The sequence below is a fragment of the Panulirus ornatus genome, chromosome 46 (assembly GCF_036320965.1).
Source record: "Panulirus ornatus isolate Po-2019 chromosome 46, ASM3632096v1, whole genome shotgun sequence".
Lineage (NCBI taxonomy): Eukaryota > Metazoa > Arthropoda > Malacostraca > Decapoda > Palinuridae > Panulirus > Panulirus ornatus.
The window spans coordinates 12,552,923-12,571,874 of NC_092269.1; the positions used below are offsets into that span (position 1 = coordinate 12,552,923).

At 42.2% G+C, this 18,952-nt stretch overlaps 1 protein-coding gene across 1 annotated transcript in view; it reads right to left on the reverse strand.

The window, feature by feature from the left end:
• The window catches only part of LOC139763309 (sodium/hydrogen exchanger 2-like), a 378,447-nt gene that overhangs the window by 19,932 nt on the left and 339,563 nt on the right, over nt 1-18,952 (reverse strand). Inside the window, exons 16-17 of the mRNA XM_071689332.1 lie at nt 15,988-16,081; nt 12,742-12,889 (exon numbers count right to left, since the gene is read on the reverse strand). Coding sequence (XP_071545433.1) covers nt 12,742-12,889; nt 15,988-16,081 — 242 coding nt within the window. The remainder of the gene's footprint in view (nt 1-12,741; nt 12,890-15,987; nt 16,082-18,952) is intronic.

The window sequence follows — 18,952 nt, forward strand, 5'->3', positions numbered from 1 at the left end:
AGTGAGTAACGTAAGGGTAAGAGAGATGTGTGGAAATAAAAAGAGCGTGGTTGAGAAAGCAGAAGAGGGTGTTTTGAAGTGGTTTGGGCACATGGAGAGGATGAGTGAGGAAAGATTGACCAAGAGGATATAAGTGTTGGAGGTGGAGGGAACAAGGAGAAGAGGGAGACCAAATTGGAGGTGGAAAGATGGAGTGAAAAAGATTTTGTGTGATCGGGGCCTGAACATGCAGGAGGGTGAAAGGAGGGCAAGGAATAGAGTGAATTGGAGCGATGTGGTATACCGGGGTTGACGTGCTGTCAGTGGATTGAAGCAGGGCATGTGAAGCGTCTGGGGTAAACCATGGAAAGCTGTGTAGGTATGTATATTTGCGTGTGTGGACGTATGTATATACATGTGTATGGGGGGGGGGGTTGGGCCATTTCTTTCGTCTGTTTCCTTGCGCTACCTCGCAAACGCGGGAGACAGCGACAAAGTATAATGAAAAAAAAAAATAATATATATATATATATATATATATTTGGTAAACAGACAAGAGGTAGTAAAAGGTTTGCGGAGGATGGAAGCTGGCAAGGCAGAGGGTTTGGATTGCAGTGGAATTTATCAAAAAAGGGGGTGACTGTGTTGTTGACTGGTTGGTAAGGTTATTCAATGTATGCATGGTGAGGTGCCTGAGGATTGCCGGAATGCTTGCACAGTGCCATTGTACAAAGGTAAAGGGGATAAAAGTGAGTGCTCAAATTACAGAGATATAATTTTGTTGAGTATTCCTGGGAAATTATATGGGAGGGTATTGATTGAGAGGGTGAAAGCATGTACAGAACATGAGACTGGGGAAGAGCAGTGTGGTTTCAGATGTGGTAGAGGATGTGTGGATCAGGTGTTTGCTTTGAAGCATGTATGTGAGAAATACTTAGAAAAGCAAATGGATTTTATGTAGCATTTATCGATCTGGAGAAGGCATCTGATAGGGTTCATAGAGATGCTCTATGGAAGGTATTAAGAATAAATGGTGTGGGAGGCAAGTTGTTAGAAGCAGTGAAAAGTTTTTATCAAGGATATAAGGCATGTGTACAAGTTAGAAGAGAGAAAAGTGATTGGTTCTCAGTGAATGTTGGTTTGCAGCAGGGGTGCGTGATGTCTCCATGGTTGTTTAATTTGTTTATGGATGGGGTTGTTAGGGAGGTGAATGGAAGAGTTTTGGAGAGTGGGGCAAGTATGCAGTCTGTTGTGGACGAGAAAGTTGGGGAAGTGAGTCATTTGTTGTTTGCTGATGATACAGCACTGGTGGCTGATTCAGGTGAGAAACTGCAGAAGCTGGTGACTGAGTTTAGTATAGTGTGTGAAAGAAGAAAGTTGAGAGTAAATGTGAATAAGAGCAAGGTTATTAGGTACAGTAGAGTTGAGGGACAAGTCAATTGGGAGGTAACATTGAATGGAGAAAGACTGGAGGGAGCGAAGTGTTTTAGATATCTGGAAATGGATTTGGCAATAGATGGAACCATGGAAGTCAGTCATGGGGTGGGGGAGGGGGTGGAGGTTCTGGGAGCGTTGAAGAAAGTGTGGAAGGCAAGAATGTTATCTCGGAAAGCAAAAATGAGTATGTTTGAAAGAATAGTGGTTCCAAAATTGTTATATGGTTGTGAGGCGTGGGCTATAGATAGAGTTGTGCGGAGAAGGGTGGATGTGCTGAAAATCAGATGTTTGAGGACAATATGTGGTGTGAGGTGGTCTGATCGAGTAAGTAATGAAAGGGAAAGAGATATGTGAGGTAATAAAAAGAGTGTGGTTGAGAGAGCAGAAGAGGGTGTTTTGAAATGGTTTGGTCACATGGTGAGAATGACTGAGGAAAGATTGACCAAGAGGATATATGTGCCAGAGGTGGAGGGAACGAGGAGAAGTGGGAGACCAAATTGGAGGTGGAAAGATTGAGTGAAAAAGATTTTGAGTGATCGGGGCCTGAACATGCAGAAGGGTGAAAGGCGTGCAAGGAACAGATTGAATTGGAATGATGTATATCGGGGTCAATGTGCTGTCAATGGATTGAACCAGGGCATGTGAAACGTCTGGGGTAAACCTTCGAAAGTTTTGGGGCGTGGATGTGGAAAGGGAGCTGTGGTTTCGGTGCATTATACATGACAGCTAGAAACTGAGTGAGAACGAATGTGGCCTTTGTTGTCTTTTCCTAGTGTTACCTTGCGCACATGCGGGATGAGGGGGTTGTCATTTAATGTGTGGCGGGGTGGTGACGGGAATGAATAAGGGCAGACAGTATGAATCATGTACAGGCGTATATATGTATATGTCTGTGTGTGTATTTATATGTATATGTTGAGATGTATAATTATGTATATGTGCGTGTGTGGATGTGTATGTATATACATGTGTATGTGGGTGGGTTGGGCCATTCTTTCATCTGTTTCCTTGTGCTACCTTGCTAACGTGGGAGACAGTGACAAAGTATGATAAATAACAATTTGTTCATTTATTTACTTTGGTTTGTTGCTGTCCAAGGAAACAGAAGAAAGAATGGCCCAACCCACCCACATACACATGTATATACATACACGTCCACACACGCAAATATACATACCTATACATCTCAACATATACAATATATATACACACAGACATATACATACATAAACATGTACATGATTCATACTGTCTGCCTTTATTCATTCTCATCGTCACCCCACCACACATGAAATAAAAACCCCCTCCCTCCTCATGTGTGCGAGTTAGCGCTAGAAAAAGACAACAAAAGCCACATTCGTTAACACTCAGTCTCTAGCTGTCATGTAATAATGCACCGAAGCCACAGCTCCCTTTCCACATCTAGGCCCCACACAACTTTCCATGGTTTACCCCAGACGCTTCATATGCCCTGGTTCAATCAATTGACAGCACATTGACCCCGATATACTACATTGTTCCAATTCACTCTTTTCCTTCCCCACCTTTCACCCTTCTACATGTTCAGGCCCCGATCACCCAAAATCTTTTTCACTCCATCTTTCCACCTCCAACTTGGTCTCCCACTTATCCTCGTTCCCTCCACCTCTGACACATATATCCTCTTGATCAATCTTTCCTCACTCATTCACTCCATGTGACCAAACCATTTCAAAACACCCTCTTCTGCTCTCTGAACCACACTCTTTTTATTACCACACCTATTATCACTTACCCTATTATCACTTACTCGATCAAACCACCTCAAACTACATATTGTCCTCAAACATCTCATTTTCAGCACATCCACCCTCCTCCGCAACACTCTATCTATAGCCCACGCCTCGCAACCATATAACATTCTTGGAACCTCTATTCCTTCAAACATACCCATTTTTGCTTTCCGAGATAATGTTCTCGACTTCCACACATTCTTCAACGCTCCCAGAACTTTCGCCCCTTCCCTCACCTTATGATTCACTTCCGCTTCCATGGTTCCATCCACCGCCAAATCCACTCCCAGATATTTAAAACACTTCACTTCCTCCAGTTTTTCTCCATTCAAACTTACCTCCCAATTGACTTGACCCTCAACCCTACTGTACCTAATAACTTTCCTCTTATTCACATTTACTCTCAACTTTCTTCTTTCACACACTTTACCAAACTCAGTCACCAGCTTCTGCAGTTTCTCACACGAATCAGCCACCAGCTCTGTATCATTAGCGAACAACAACTGACTCACTTCCAAAGCTCTCTCATCCCCAACAGACTGCATACTTGCCCCTCTTTCCGAAACTCTTGCATTCACCTCCCTAACAATCCCATCGATAAACTAATTAAACAACAATGGAGATATCACAGCACCCCTGCCACAAACCTACATTCACTGAGAACCAATCACTTTCCTCTCTTCCAACACGTACACATACCTTACATCCTCGATAAAAACTTTTCACTGTTTCTAACAACTTGCCTCCCACACCATATAATCTTAATACCTTCCATAGAGCATCTCTATCAACTCTATCAAATGCCTTCTCCAGATCCATAAAAGATACATACAAATCCATTTGCTTTTCTAAGTATTTCTCACATACATTCTTCGAAACAAACACCTGATCCACACATCCTCTACCACTTCTAAAACCACACTGCTCTTCCCCAATCTGATGCTCTGTACATACCTTCACCCTCTCAATTAATACCCTCCCATATAATTTCCCAGGAATACTCAACAAACTTATACCTCTGTAATCTAAGCACTCACTTTTATCCCCTTTGCCTTTGTACAATGGCACTATGCAAGCATTCCGGCAATTCTCAGGCACCTCAGCATGAGTCATACATACATTAAATAACCTTACCAACCAGTCAACAATACAGTCATCCCCTTTTTTAATAAATTCCACTGCAATACCATCAAAACCCATGGCCTTGCCGGCTTTCATCTTCCGCAAAACTTTTACTACCTCTTCTCTATTTACCAAATCATTCTCCCTAACCCTCTCACTTTGCACACCACCTCGACCAAAACATCCTATATCTGCCACTCTATCTTCAAACACATTCAACAATCCTTCAAAATGTTCACTCCATCTCCTTCTCACATCACCACTACTTGTTATCACCTCCCCATTAGAGCCCTTCACTGAAGCTTCCATTTGCTCCCTTGTCTTACCCACTTTATTTACCTCCTTCCAAAACATCTTTTTATTCTCCCTAAAATTTAATGATACTCTCTCACCCCAACGCTCATTTGCCCTCTTTTTCACCCCTTGCACCTTTCTCTTGACCTCCTGCCTCTTTCTTTTATACACCTCCCACTCATTTGCATTATTTCCCTGCAAAAATTGTTCAAATGCCTCTCTCTTCTCTTTCACTAACAATCTTACTTCTTCATCCCACCACTCACTACCCTTTCTAATCTGCCCACCTCCCACACTTCTCATGCCACAAGCATCCTTTGCGCAAGCCATCTCTGCTTCCCTAAATACATCCCATTCCTCCCCCACTCCCCTTATGTCCTTTGTTCTCACCTTTTTCCATTCTGTACTCATTCTCTCCTGGTACTTCCTCACACAAGTCTCCTTCCCAAGCTCACTAACTCTCATGACTCTCTTCACCCCAACATTCTCTCTTCTTTTCTGAAAACCTCAACAAATCTTCACCTTCGCCTCCACGAGATTATGATCAGACATCCCTCCAGTTGCACCTCTCAGCACATTAATATCCAAAAGTCTCTCGCGCGCCTATCAATTAACATGTAATCCAATAACGCTCTCTGGCCATCTCTCCTACTTACATATGCATACTTATGTACATCTCTCTCTTTAAACTAGGTATTCCCAATCACCAGTCCTTTTTAAGCACATAAATCTACAAGCTCTTCACCATTTCCATTTACAACACTGAACACCCCATGTACACCAATTATTCCCTCAACTGCCACATTAGTCACCTTTGCATTCGAATAACCCATCACTATAACCCGGTCTAGAGCATCAAAACTACTAACACACTCACTCAGCTGCTCCCAAAACACTTGCCTGTCATGATCTTTCTTCTCATGCCCAGGTGCATATGCACCAATAATCATCCATCTCTCTCCATCCACTTTCAGTTTTCCCCATATCAATGTAGAGTTTACTTTCTCACACTCTATCACATACTCCCACCACTCCTGTTTCAGTAGTGCTACTCCTTCCCTTCCTCTTGTCCTCTCACTTACCCCTGACTTTACTCCTAAGACATTCCCAAAGCACTCTCCCCCTTTACCCTTGAGCTTCGTTTCACTCAGAGCCAAAACATCCAGGTTCCTTTCCTCAAACATACTACCTATCTATCCTTTTTTCTCGTCTTGGTTACATCCACACACATTTAGACACCCCAATCTGAGCCTTCGAGGAGGATGAGCACTCCCCGTGTGACTCCTTCTATTTTCCCTTTTGGAAAGTTAAAATACAAGGAGGGGAGGGTTTCCAGCCCCATGATCCCGTCCCTTTTAGTCACCTTCTATGATACGTGAGGAATGCTTGGGAAGAGGTGGTAAAAGCTTTGCAAAAGATGAAAGCTGGCAAGGCGGCGTGTTTGGATGGTATTGCAGTGGAATTTATTAAAAAACTGAGTGACTGTATTGTTGACTGGTTAGTAAGATTATTTAATGTATGTATGACTCATGGTGAGGTGCCTGAGGATTGGTGGAATGCTTGCATAGTTCCATTGTACAAAGGCAAAGGGGATAAAAGTGAGTGCTCAAATTACAGAGGTATAAGTTTGTTGAGTATTCCTGGTAAATTATATGGGAGGGTATTGATTGAGAGGGTGAAGACATGTACAGAGCATCAGATTGGGGAAGAGCAGTGTGGCTTCAGAAGTGGTACAGGATGTGGATCAGGTGTTTGCTTTGAAGAATGTTTGTGAGAAGTACTTAGAAAAGCAAATGGATTTATCTGTAGTATTTATGGATCTGGAGAAGGCATATGATAGAGTTGATAGAGATGCTCTGTGGAAGGTATTAAGAATATATGGTGCAGGAGGCAAGTTGTTAGAAGCAGTGAAGTTTTTATTGAGGATGTGAGGCATGTGTACGTGTAGGAAGAGAGGAAAGTGAATGTAGGTTTGTGGCAGGGGTGTGTGATGTCTCCATGGTTGTTTGATTTTGTATATGGATGGGGTTGTTAGAGATGTGAATGCAAGAGTTTTGGAAAGGGGGGCAAGTATGAAGTCTGTTGTGGATGAGAGAGCTTGGGAAGTGAGTCAGTTTTTGTTCACTGATGATACAGCGCTGGTGGCTGATTCATGTGAGAAACTGCAGAAGCTGGTGACTGACTTTGGTAAAGTGTGTGAAAGAAGAAAGTTAAGAGTAAATGTGAATAAGAACAAGGTTATTAGGTACAGTAGGGTTGAAGGTCAAGTCAACTGAGAGGTAAGTTTGAATGGAGAAAACTGGAGGAAGTAAAGTGTTTTAGATATCTAAGAGTGGATATGGCAAAGGATGGAACCATGGAAGTGGAAGTGAATCATAGGGTGGGGGAGGGGGCGAAAATCCTGGGAGCCTTGAAGAATGTGTGGAAGTCGAGAACATTATCTCGGAAAGCAAAAATGGGTATGTTTGAAGGAATAGTGGTTCTAACAATGTTGTATGGTTGCGAGGCGTGAGCTATGGATAGAGTTGTGCGCAGGAGGGTGGATGTGCTGGAAATGAGATGTTTGAGGACAATATGTGGTGTGAGGTGGTTTGTTCGAGTAAGTAATGTAAGGGTAAGAGAGATGTGTGGAAATAAAAAGAGTGTGGTTGAGAGAGCAGAAAAGGGTGTTTTGAAATGGTTTGGGTACATGGAGAGAATGAGTGAGGAAAGATTGACAAAGAGGATATATGTGTTGGAGGTTGAGGGAACGAGAAGTGGGAGACCAAATTGGAGGTGGAAAGATGGAGTGAAAAAGATTTTGAGTGATCGGGGCCTGAACATGCAGGAGGGTGAAAGGAGGGCAAGGAATAGAGTGAATTGGATCGATGTGGTATAACGGGGTTGACGTTCTGTCAGTGGATTGAATCAGGGCATGTGAAGCGTCTGGGGTAAACCATGGAAAGTTGTGTGGGGCCTGGATGTGGAAAGGGAGCTGTGGTTTCGGGCATTATTGTATGACAGCTAGAGACTGAGTGTGAACGAATGGGGCCTTTGTTGTCTTTTCCTAGTGCTACCTCGCACACATGAGGGGGGTAGGGGATGGTATTCCATGTGTGGCGAGGTGGCGATGGGAATGAATAAAGGCAGACAGTGTGAATTGTGTGCATGGGTATATATGTATGTGTCTGTGTGTGTATATATGTGTGTACATTGAGATGTATAGGTATGTATATTTGTGTGTGTGGACGTGTATGTATATACATTGTGTATGGGGGTGGGTTGGGCCATTTCTTTCGTCTGTTTCCTTGCGCTACCTCGCAAACGCGGGAGACAGCAACAAAGTGAATAAATAGATAAATATATATAGGGGAGAAAGAATACTTCCCACGTATTCCCTGCATGTCGTAGAAGGCGACTAAAAGGGAAGGGAGCGGGGGGGCTGGAAATCCTCCCCTCTCATTTTTTTTTAAATTTTCCAAAAGAAGGAACAGAGAAGGGGGCCATATGAGGATATTCCCTCAAAGGCCCAGTCCTCTGTTCTTAACGCTACCTCGCTAATGCGGGAAATGGCGAATAGTATGAAAAAAAAAAATATATATATATATATATATATATGGATGGGGTTGTTAGGGAGGTGAATGCAAGAGTTTTGGAAAGAGGGGCAAGTATGAAGTCTGTTGTGGATGAGAGAGCTTGGGAAGTGAGTCAGTTGTTGTTTCGCTGATGATACAGCACTGGTGGCTGATTCATGTGAGAAACTGCAGAAGCTGGTGACTGACTTTGGTAAAGTGTGTGAAAGAAGAAAGTTAAGAGTAAATGTGAATAAGAGCAAGGTTATTAGGTACAGTAGGGTTGAGGGTCAAGTCAATTGGGAGGTAAGTTTGAATGGAGAAAAACTGGAGGAAGGAAAGTGTTTTAGATATCTGGGAGTGGATCTGGCAGCGGATGGAACCATGGAAGCAGAAGTGAATCATAGGGTGGGGGAGGGGGCGAAAATCCTGGGAGCCTTGAAGAATGTGTGGAAGTCGAGAACATTATCTCGGAAAGTTTGAAGGAATAGTGGTTCCAACAATGTTGTATGGTTGCGAGGCGTGGGCTATGGATAGAGTTGTGTGCAGGAGGGTGGATGTGCTGGAAATGAGATGTTTGAGGACAATGTGTGGTGTGAGGTGGTTTGATCGAGTAAGTAATGTAAGGGTAAGAGAGATGTGTGGAAATAAAAAGAGCGTGGTTGAGAGAGCAGAAGAGGGTGTTTTGAAATGGTTTGGGCACATGGAGAGAATGAATGAGGAAAGATTGACCAAGAGGATATATGTGTCGGAGGTGGAGGGAACGAGGAGAAGTGGGAGACCAAACTGGAGGTGGAAAGATGGAGTGAAAAAGATTTTGAGTGATCGGGGCCTGAACATGCAGGAGGGTGAAAGGCAGGCAAGGAATAGAGTGAATTGGATCGATGTGGTATACCGGGGTTGACGTGCTGTCAGTGGATTGAATCAGGGCATGTGAAGCGTCTGGGGTAAACCATGGAAAGTTGTGTGGGGCCTGGATGTGGAAAGGGAGCTGTGGTTTCGGGCATTATTGCATGACAGCTGGAGGCTGAGTGTGAACGAATGGGGCCTTTGTTGTCTTTTCCTAGCGCTACCTCGCACACATGAGGGGGGAGGGGGATGGTATTCCATGTGTGGTGAGGTGGCGATGGGAATGAATAAAGGCAGACTGTGAATTGTGTGCATGGGTATATATGTATGTGTCTGTGTGTGTATATATATGTGTATATTGAGATGTATAGGTATGTATATTTGCGTGTGTGGACGTGTATGTATATACATGTGTATGGGGGTGGGTTGGGCCATTTCTTTCGTCTGTTTCCTTGCGCTACCTCGCAAACGCGGGAGACAGCGACAAAGCAAAATAATAATAATAATAATAATAATAATAATAATAATAATAATAATAATAATAATATACAAATCCATTTGCTTTTCTAAGTATTTCTCACATACATTCTTCAAAGCAAACACCTGATCCACACATCCTCTACCACTTCTGAAACCACACTGCTCTTCCCCAATCTGATGCTCTGTACATGCCTTCACCCTCTCAATCAATACCCTCCCATATAATTTACCAGGAATACTCAACAAACTTATACCTCTGTAATTTGAGCACTCACTCTTATCCCCTTTGCCTTTGTACAATGGCACTATGCACGCATTCCGCCAATCCTCAGGCACCTCACCATGAGTCATACATACATTAAATAACCTTACCAACCAGTCAACAATACAGTCACCCCCTTTTTTAATAAATTCCACTGCAATACCATCCAAACCTGCTGCCTTGCCGGCTTTCATCTTCCGCAAAGCTTTCACTACCTCTTCTCTGTTTACCAAATCATTTTCCCTAACCCTCTCACTTTGCACACCACCTCGACCAAAACACCCTATATCTGCCACTCTATCATCAAACACATTCAACAAACCTTCAAAATACTCACCCCATCTCCTTCTCACATCACCACTACTTGTTATCACCTCCCCATTTGCGCCCTTCACTGAAGTTCCCATTTGCTTCCTTGTCTTACGCACTTTATTTACCTCCTTCCAGAACATCTTTTTATTCTCCCTAAAATTTAATGATACTCTCTCACCCCAACTCTCATTTGCCCTTTTTTTCACCTCTTGCACCTTTCTCTTGACCTTCTGTCTCTTTCTTTTATACATCTCCCACTCAATTGCATTTTTTCCCTGCAAAAATCGTCCAAATCCTCTCTCTTCTCTTTCACTAATACTCTTACTTCTTCATCCCATTGTATGTAGCATTTATGGATCTGGAGAAGGCATATGATAGAGTTGATAGAGATGCTCTGTGGAAGGTATTAAGAATATATGGTGTGGGAGGAAAGTTGTTAGAAGCAGTGAAAAGTTTTTATCGAGGATGTAAGGCATGTGTACGTGTAGGAAGAGAGGAAAGTGATTGGTTCTCAGTGAATGTAGGTTTGCGGCAGGGGTGTGTGATGTCTCCATGGTTGTTTAATTTGTTTATGGATGGGGTTGTTAGGGAGGTAAATGCAAGAGTTTTGGAAAGAGGGGCAAGTATGAAGTCTGTTGGGGATGAGAGAGCTTGGGAGGTGAGTCAGTTGTTGTTCGCTGATGATACAGCGCTGGTGGCTGATTCATGCGAGAAACTGCAGAAGCTGGTGACTGAGTTTGGAAAAATGTGTGGAAGAAGAAAGTTAAGAGTAAATGTGAATAAGAGCAAGGTTATTAGGTACAGTAGGGTTGAGGGTCAAGTCAATTGGGAGGTGAGTTTGAATGGAGAAAAACTGGAGGAAGTGAAGTGTTTTAGACATCTGGGAGTGGATCTGGCAGCGGATGGAAACATGGAAGCGGAAGTGGATCATAGGGTGGGGGAGGGGGCGAAAATCCTGGGGGCCTTGAAAAATGTGTGGAAGTCGAGAACATTATCTCGGAAAGCAAAAATGGGTATGTTTGAAGGAATAGTGGTTCCAACAATGTTGTATGGTTGCGAGGCATGGGCTATGGATAGAGTTGTGCGCAGGAGGATGGATGTGCTGGAAATGAGATGTTTGAGGACAATGTGTGGTGTGAGGTGGTTTGATCGAGTGAGTAACGTAAGGGTAAGAGAGATGTGTGGAAATAAAAAGAGCGTGGTTGAGAGAGCAGAAGAGGGTGTTTTGAAGTGGTTTGGGCACATGGAGAGGATGAGTGAGGAAAGATTGACCAAGAGGATATATGTGTCGGAGGTGGAGGGAACAAGGAGAAGAGGGAGACCAAATTGGAGGTGGAAAGATGGAGTGAAAAAGATTTTGTGTGATCGGGGCCTGAACATGCAGGAGGGTGAAAGGAGGGCAAGGAATAGAGTGAATTGGAGCGATGTGGTATACCGGGGTTGACGTGCTGTCAGTGGATTGAAGCAAGGCATGTGAAGCGTCTGGGGTAAACCATGGAAAGCTGTGTAGGTATGTATATTTGCGTGTGTGGACGTATGTATATACATGTGTATGGGGGGGGTTGGGCCATTTCTTTCGTCTGTTTCCTTGCGCTACCTCGCAAACGCGGGAGACAGCGACAAAGTATAATATAAAAAAAATATATAAATAATAATATACATATATATATAGTAAATAGATTTTTTTCAGGTAGGTTGTAGTTGGTAGGCAGCCAATGACCAGGGAGGTATATTACAAGTACTACTGACTTGGTTATCAGGAGGGTCAATGAGAGCTACGTAGTGAACCTGCACTTTATTGGTTGTCAAGTTGCAGTCCTCTGACAACGGTACCTGTCTTATCTTTCTGCATCATCCACATGTGGCATACTGGCATTCTGTCCACAAACATACAATCTCTCATTGTTACACATGACACTTGAGAATGCTTAACTACCAGCTTATTCTCTGTACCTTTAGATTTTCCTGTGGTGAGCTCTTTGTGCTAGCCCTGCCTTTCGGCAAAATGGTATGAACAATACATAAGAAGTAGGTAGACATATTAGGTAGAAACATCAGGTAGAAGTAGTACATAGGAACATTAGGCAGGAGCACTAGACAGTAATAGTCAGTAGGAACATTAAGTAAAAACCTCTCCCAGCAGCCTGTTAAGGGTGAGGCACTAAAGGATAAGAAGCGGGGTACTGGAGTTCACTAGTTATGGAGACTATTTTGTCGTAAGCACCCCCTTCCCCCCAGAGAAAAAGGGAGTTCCAAATGGGAAGAGGCATCAGAGATATAGATAGACTGACAGTTCTCTTCAGTATGCTCTTACCTACTGAATGAACTAATGATTATTTACATATTCAAACTCAATATAGGAAAAACCTTATCTAATCCATCTAGAGTCTTGAAGAAATATTAGTGTGACAAATAGGCAAATACCTATCTATCATTTTCTGTATGTACTGTATATCATATTCATTGTTTGGTTAATGTTTTGAGTATTTTTTCTCGGACATTATTTACATAACATTTTGAAAATATATCTTTTCTTTCTGACTCACAGTCCCTAAACCCTTACTTACATGAAAATGAATGTCAAGGTATAGCAAAATTTTATAGTGCTCAAACATTTTTGGTACTGATCTTGTTATATCACGACCCGACAGCACTTGCTACAGAAATAATCATTACTCCTCACCTGCATTAGGACGTCGTGTTGCCTGGTTGAAGGGATTAACAGAAGGAAGATAACCTGTGGACGATATGTAAGGCACCCTAGCATACCAATGACGCAGAAGCTCCTGGGGCTCATTCCCAACTAGATTGCGGCTGTACTTATAATGGAGCTGTGGGCATAAAATCAAGCATGTATTAGTATCTTTACAAGAAATGAGAAAGAGGATTTTCAAATTCTAACGAAGTAAACTAAGTCAATAGATTATGGGATATAATATGAAACCAATCTATGCCTTTATCCAGAAATAATGAATAAAGAAGACTGTTGTGAAGTTGTAGGAAATACCTTACATCTGTAATGGAGCTGCGAGAATGCATGACAGCAACTGTCTAAGGTCGTGCACGTACGCAAACAAAGCAATGAAGGACAAAATGTTTAATTCAGCATGAGTGATCAAAAGATAAATCTTAAGATTTGGTAAGGCAGTTCTAGTACACCATTCTGAAGGTCAGAGAGTACTTTTTTCACTTAAACTGGAGATATAAGAGAAATAAAGATGTATTTCTTGCTTGAAATTTAGAAAACAGAATACAATATGATGGTAAATGAAGGATATGAAGTATGAATAAATCATTAGAAAGGTTAAATGTTTATATTGCACGTGATTGTTGTTTCCCACAACAGCGAGGTAGCACCAGGAAACTGACAAAGAATGGCCCACCCACTCATATATTTTTTTTTTTTTTTTTTTATACTTTGTCGGTCTCCCGCGTTTGCGAGGTAGCGCAAGGAAACAGACGAAAGAAATGGCCCAACCCCCCCCCATACACATGTATATACACACGTCCACACACGCAAATATACATACCTACACAGCTTTCCATGGTTTACCCCAGACGCTTCACATGCCTTGATTCAATCCACTGACAGCACGTCAACCCCGGTATACCACATCGCTCCAATTCACTCTATTCTTGCCCTCCTTTCACCCTCCTGCATGTTCAGGCCCCGATCACACAAAATCTTTTTCACTCCATCTTTCCACCTCCAATTTGGTCTCCCTCTTCTCCTCGTTCCCTCCACCTCCGACACATATATCCTCTTGGTCAATCTCTCCTCACTCATTCTCTCCATGTGCCCAAACCACTTCAAAACACCCTCTTCTGCTCTCTCAACCACGCTCTTTTTATTTCCACACATCTCTCTTACCCTTACGTTACTTACTCGATCAAACCACCTCACACCACACATTGTCCTCAAACATCTCATTTCCAGCACATCCATCCTCCTGCGCACAACTCTATCCATAGCCCACGCCTCGCAACCATACAACATTGTTGGAACCACTATTCCCTCAAACATACCCATTTTTGCTTTCCGAGATAATGTTCTCGACTTCCACACATTCTTCAAGGCTCCCAGAATTTTCGCCCCCTCCCCCACCCTATGATCCACTTCCGCTTCCATGGTTCCATCCGCTGACAGATCCACTCCCAGATATCTAAAACACTTCACTTCCTCCAGTTTTTCTCCATTCAAACTCACCTCCCAATTGACTTGACCCTCACCCCTACTGTACCTAATAACCTTGCTCTTATTCACATTTACTCTTAACTTTCTTCTTCCACACACTTTACCAAACTCAGTCACCAGCTTCTGCAGTTTCTCACATGAATCAGCCACCAGCGCTGTATCATCAGCGAACAGAACTGACTCACTTCCCAAGCTCTCTCATTCCCAACAGACTTCATACTTGCCCCTCTTTCCAAAACTCTTGCATTCACCTCCCTAACAACCCCATCCATAAACAAATTAAACAACCATGGAGACATCACACACCCCTGCCGCAAACCTACATTCACTGAGAACCAATCACTTTCCTCTCTTCCTACACGTACACATGCCTTACATCCTCGATAAAAACTTTTCACTGCTTCTAACAACTTGCCTCCCACACCATATATTCTTAATACCTTCCACAGAGCATCTCTATCAACTCTATCATATGCCTTCTCCAGATCCATAAATGCTACATACAAATCCATTTGCTTTTCTAAGTATTTCTCACATACATATATACACACAAAAGAAGGAACAGACAACGAGGCCAGGTGAGGATATTCCCTCAGAGGCCCAGTCCTCTGTTCTTAACACTACCTTGCAAACGCGGGAAATGGCAAATAGTTTGAAAGAAAAGGAAAAAGATATATATATATACATAAGTATACGTATGTAAGTAGGAGAAATGGCTAGAGAGCGTTATTGGATTACATGTTAATTGACAGGCGCGCGAAAGAGAGACTTTTGGAAGTTAATGTGCTGAGAGGTGCAACTGGAGGGATGTCTGATCATTATCTTGTGGAGGCGAAGGTGAAGATTTGTATGAGTTTTCAGAAAAGAAGAGAGAATGTTGGGGTAAAGAGTGTGGTGAGAGTAAGGGAGCTTGGGAAGGACACTTGTGTGAGGAAGTACCAGGAGACTGAGTACAGAATGGAAAAAGGTGAGTACAAAGGAGGTAAGGGGAGTGGGGGAGGAATGGGATGTATTTAGGGAAGCGGTTATGGCTTGCGCAAAAGATGCTTGTGGTATGAGAAGCATGGGTGATGGGTTGATTAGAAAGGGTAGTGAGGGGTGGGATGAAGAAGTAAGATTATTAGTATTACCAACAGTGTTGTATGGATATGTCTTGGGCACCTAAATGTAAAAGAGCAGAAGAGGATGGATGTTTAGGGAATAAACTGCTTAGGGACAACATGTAATGTGAGGTGGGTTAATCACATAAAAAAAGTGAATGAGAGAGCAGTGAAGATGTAAGTGCAGTTTGATTGAGAGAGCTGACCAGGGTGTACTGATCTATGTGTCACAAGTAGAGCAAGGAAGGATACAGGGGGAGATTTAGGAGATGGAAAGATGGAATGAAAGAGACTTTGGGATATTATGACCTGAACATTCAGGAGAGTGAGAAACATGCATGGGATAGAATGATGTAGATCACTGTGGTGTCAGGGAGATGACATGCTGTCTTTGGGCTCAACCAGAGCATTTAGAACATGGAATAGACTGTGGGTGGGACTTGGCTGTGGATAGTGGGCTCTGGTTTCTGTGCATTATACACAACAGCTCGAGAATGAATGTGTTTAAAGGATGCCTTTGTTTGTCTGTTCCTAGCACTACTTATCTACACCATGGGAAGCAACTGTGTAAAAAAAAGTTCCTAAAAAATATAACATGTAGTAATCACCTTTTTTACCGTCACAACATGCATACCTTATTAAAGGGGTGATCCCTGAAGGCTTTCTGTAGAGCTCCAGCATTCTGTAATGTCTGACATGTGGAATTTCCACAATCCTTCCTTCCAATTCTTCAATGCATAAAAGGTAACAATGATGAATGCTTCTTCTGTAACTTTACATTTCTACGCATGAAATACTACAGCAAGTTTTAATGAAAAAGATAAAGCATGGTACAAACAGCATGAATCTCAATGTGACAAAAAGAAAATTTACAGAAAGATATTTATTTCACTGACATTCAGGTTGGTTTACAAAATGAACTGGGCAGAAAAATGATAGTCAATATTACTACATTACTATATCAACTATATCAACCAGTCTCTACCATCCACAGCCAAGTGTCTCAAACAATTTCTCCTAAAACATCCATATTATCATATCACTATAACCAATAATTGCATCTCTCTTACATACTCATAAATCTTTCTTTTGACAATCAATCTTCCATAAATTAATGAACTCTGTATGTCTGAAGAGCTGCAGATAACTACCCATTCTTATCTAAGATATTTATCAAATGTATGATATTTAGACACATTAGAAAAGCTGAATTTAAATATATCTCAACCAGCAATAACAGCTGCAGTACTCATATGAATATGGTTAAAAATCCAACAAAAGTTTATAGTGGGGAAATACTCTAAACTGTAGTTTTGTAATCATTAACATTCACTTACCCTGCACTTTCTGCACACACACATCACAGCACTTTGTGACCTATGGTTCCAACCAGTGGATGTGGCTAGCAAGGTAAAAAAAAGTCAGGTAAGGTATCAATATCAAATATATAAGACATGAAACCCTTTAACAAAAATAAGTATATTCAGTGTTGTATACTAGAGTCAAACAGTTGCTCATGAACATCCCCTGCTTGCACATGGTTCAAATTCGCACCAACAACCAAATATCTTATGAGATGCTCCATGTGACAAAAGTAAGCCTACAATGGTTCCAAAAATGATTTTTCCATAGATTTAGAAAGGCCTATCCACTTTCTATCATATTACATGGTCCTCATCATGGCAGGCTAACCCCTACCTGAAAATATCCCAGGTTTTAGGTGACATGGGCAAGCCTGCCTCAGAGAGCAACCAGCTTTTTTCTTTTTTCCTACAATTATGAATTCTTCTAATAGTGATGTGCAGCTTAACGTGAATGAAATACTACTCTTGGAAGAGGCAAAATAATATAGATAAGTGGAAAATGGTAAAAACAAAGTGGTAAAGAAACATTAGGTGCTGATCACATCTGCTGTAAGACCAAAAAACCCTATAGGTCCTCCTTGTACCTTTAGGATTTCTAGTGGACCTCATTATGCTAAGAGTTATAACAACACTGTTGTCATCAATGAGGAAGCTTTTCCAAATGAAAATCAAGTAGAGTACTCATTAATTCTTTTTTTTTTTTTTTTTTTTTGCTTTGTCGCTGTCTCCCGCGTTTGCGAGGTAGCGCAAGGAAACAGACGAAAGAAATGGCCCAACCCACCCCCATACACATGTATATACACACGTCCACACACGCAAATATACATACCTACACAGCTTTCCATGGTTTACCCCAGACGCTTCACATGCCTTGATTCAATCCACTGACAGCACGTCAACCCCGGTATACCACATCGCTCCAATTCACTCTATTCCTTGCCCTCCTTTCACCCTCCTGCATGTTCAGGCCCCGATCACACAAAATCTTTTTCACTCCATCTTTCCACCTCCAATTTGGTCTCCCTCTTCTCCTCGTTCCCTCCACCTCCGACACATATATTCTCTTGGTCAATCTTTCCTCACTCATTCTCTCCATGTGCCCGAACCATTTCAAAACACCCTCTTCTGCTCTCTCAACCACGCTCTTTTTATTTCCACACATCTCTCTTACCCTTACGTTACTTACTCGATCAAACCACCTCACACCACACATTGTCCTCAAACATCTCATTTCCAGCACATCCATCCTCCTGCGCACAACTCTATCCATAGCCCACGCCTCGCAACCATACAACATTGTTGGAACCACTATTCCTTCAAACATACCCATTTTTGCTTTCCGAGATAATGTTCTCGACTTCCACACATTCTTCAAGGCTCCCAGAATTTTCGCCCCCTCCCCCACCCTATGATCCACTTCCGCTTCCATGGTTCAATCCGCTGCCAGATCCACTCCCAGATATCTAAAACACTTCACTTCCTCCAGTTTTTCTCCATTTAAACTCACCTCCCAATTGACTTGACCCTCAACCCTACTGTACCTAATAACCTTGCTCTTATTCACATTTACTCTTAACTTTCTTCTTTCACACACTTCACCAAACTCAATCACCAGCTTCTGCAGTTTCTCACATGAATCAGCCACCAGTGCTGTATCATCAGCGAACAACAACTGACTCACTTCCCAAGCTCTCTCATCCCCAACAGACTTCATTAATGTTATAGCAATTTACATAATGAAAACTTTCACACACATTTTCTTGAAGCTTTAATTTGGCAGGGTTGCCCCTGTTGCATGCAATGCATATGCAACGCATGAAATGTAAGTACAAGAAATCAATAATCTAACATTAATTCATATCTTACGTCAGTGGCAATAAATCATCTCAAAACAATTTCCAAATGTTTTAATCTTTAATGTCTGTTTCATAAACTGTTCTATACTGCTTTTCTAAAGAAACTTTACTGGCCTAAATGATTTTTCAAGCAAGCTGAAGGTTTCTTTCCTCCCTTTTTCCTTATGTTTAACACTGTGTTAAGGTTTACTTGTCTAGCCTATATGTGTAGAGCCATACCACTGCCAGTAATGGTAAAACCTGGCTGGTTGAGGCTGGCCACAAAAGGCCCACTATGTTGACCCAAGTTAGTTAAATTCATGTGTAACTTAGGGGGAGTGCCAGTTTGGGTGTGTCTACCTGTCTACTTACCAGTAGCATTTGTATGGACAGTTCAGTA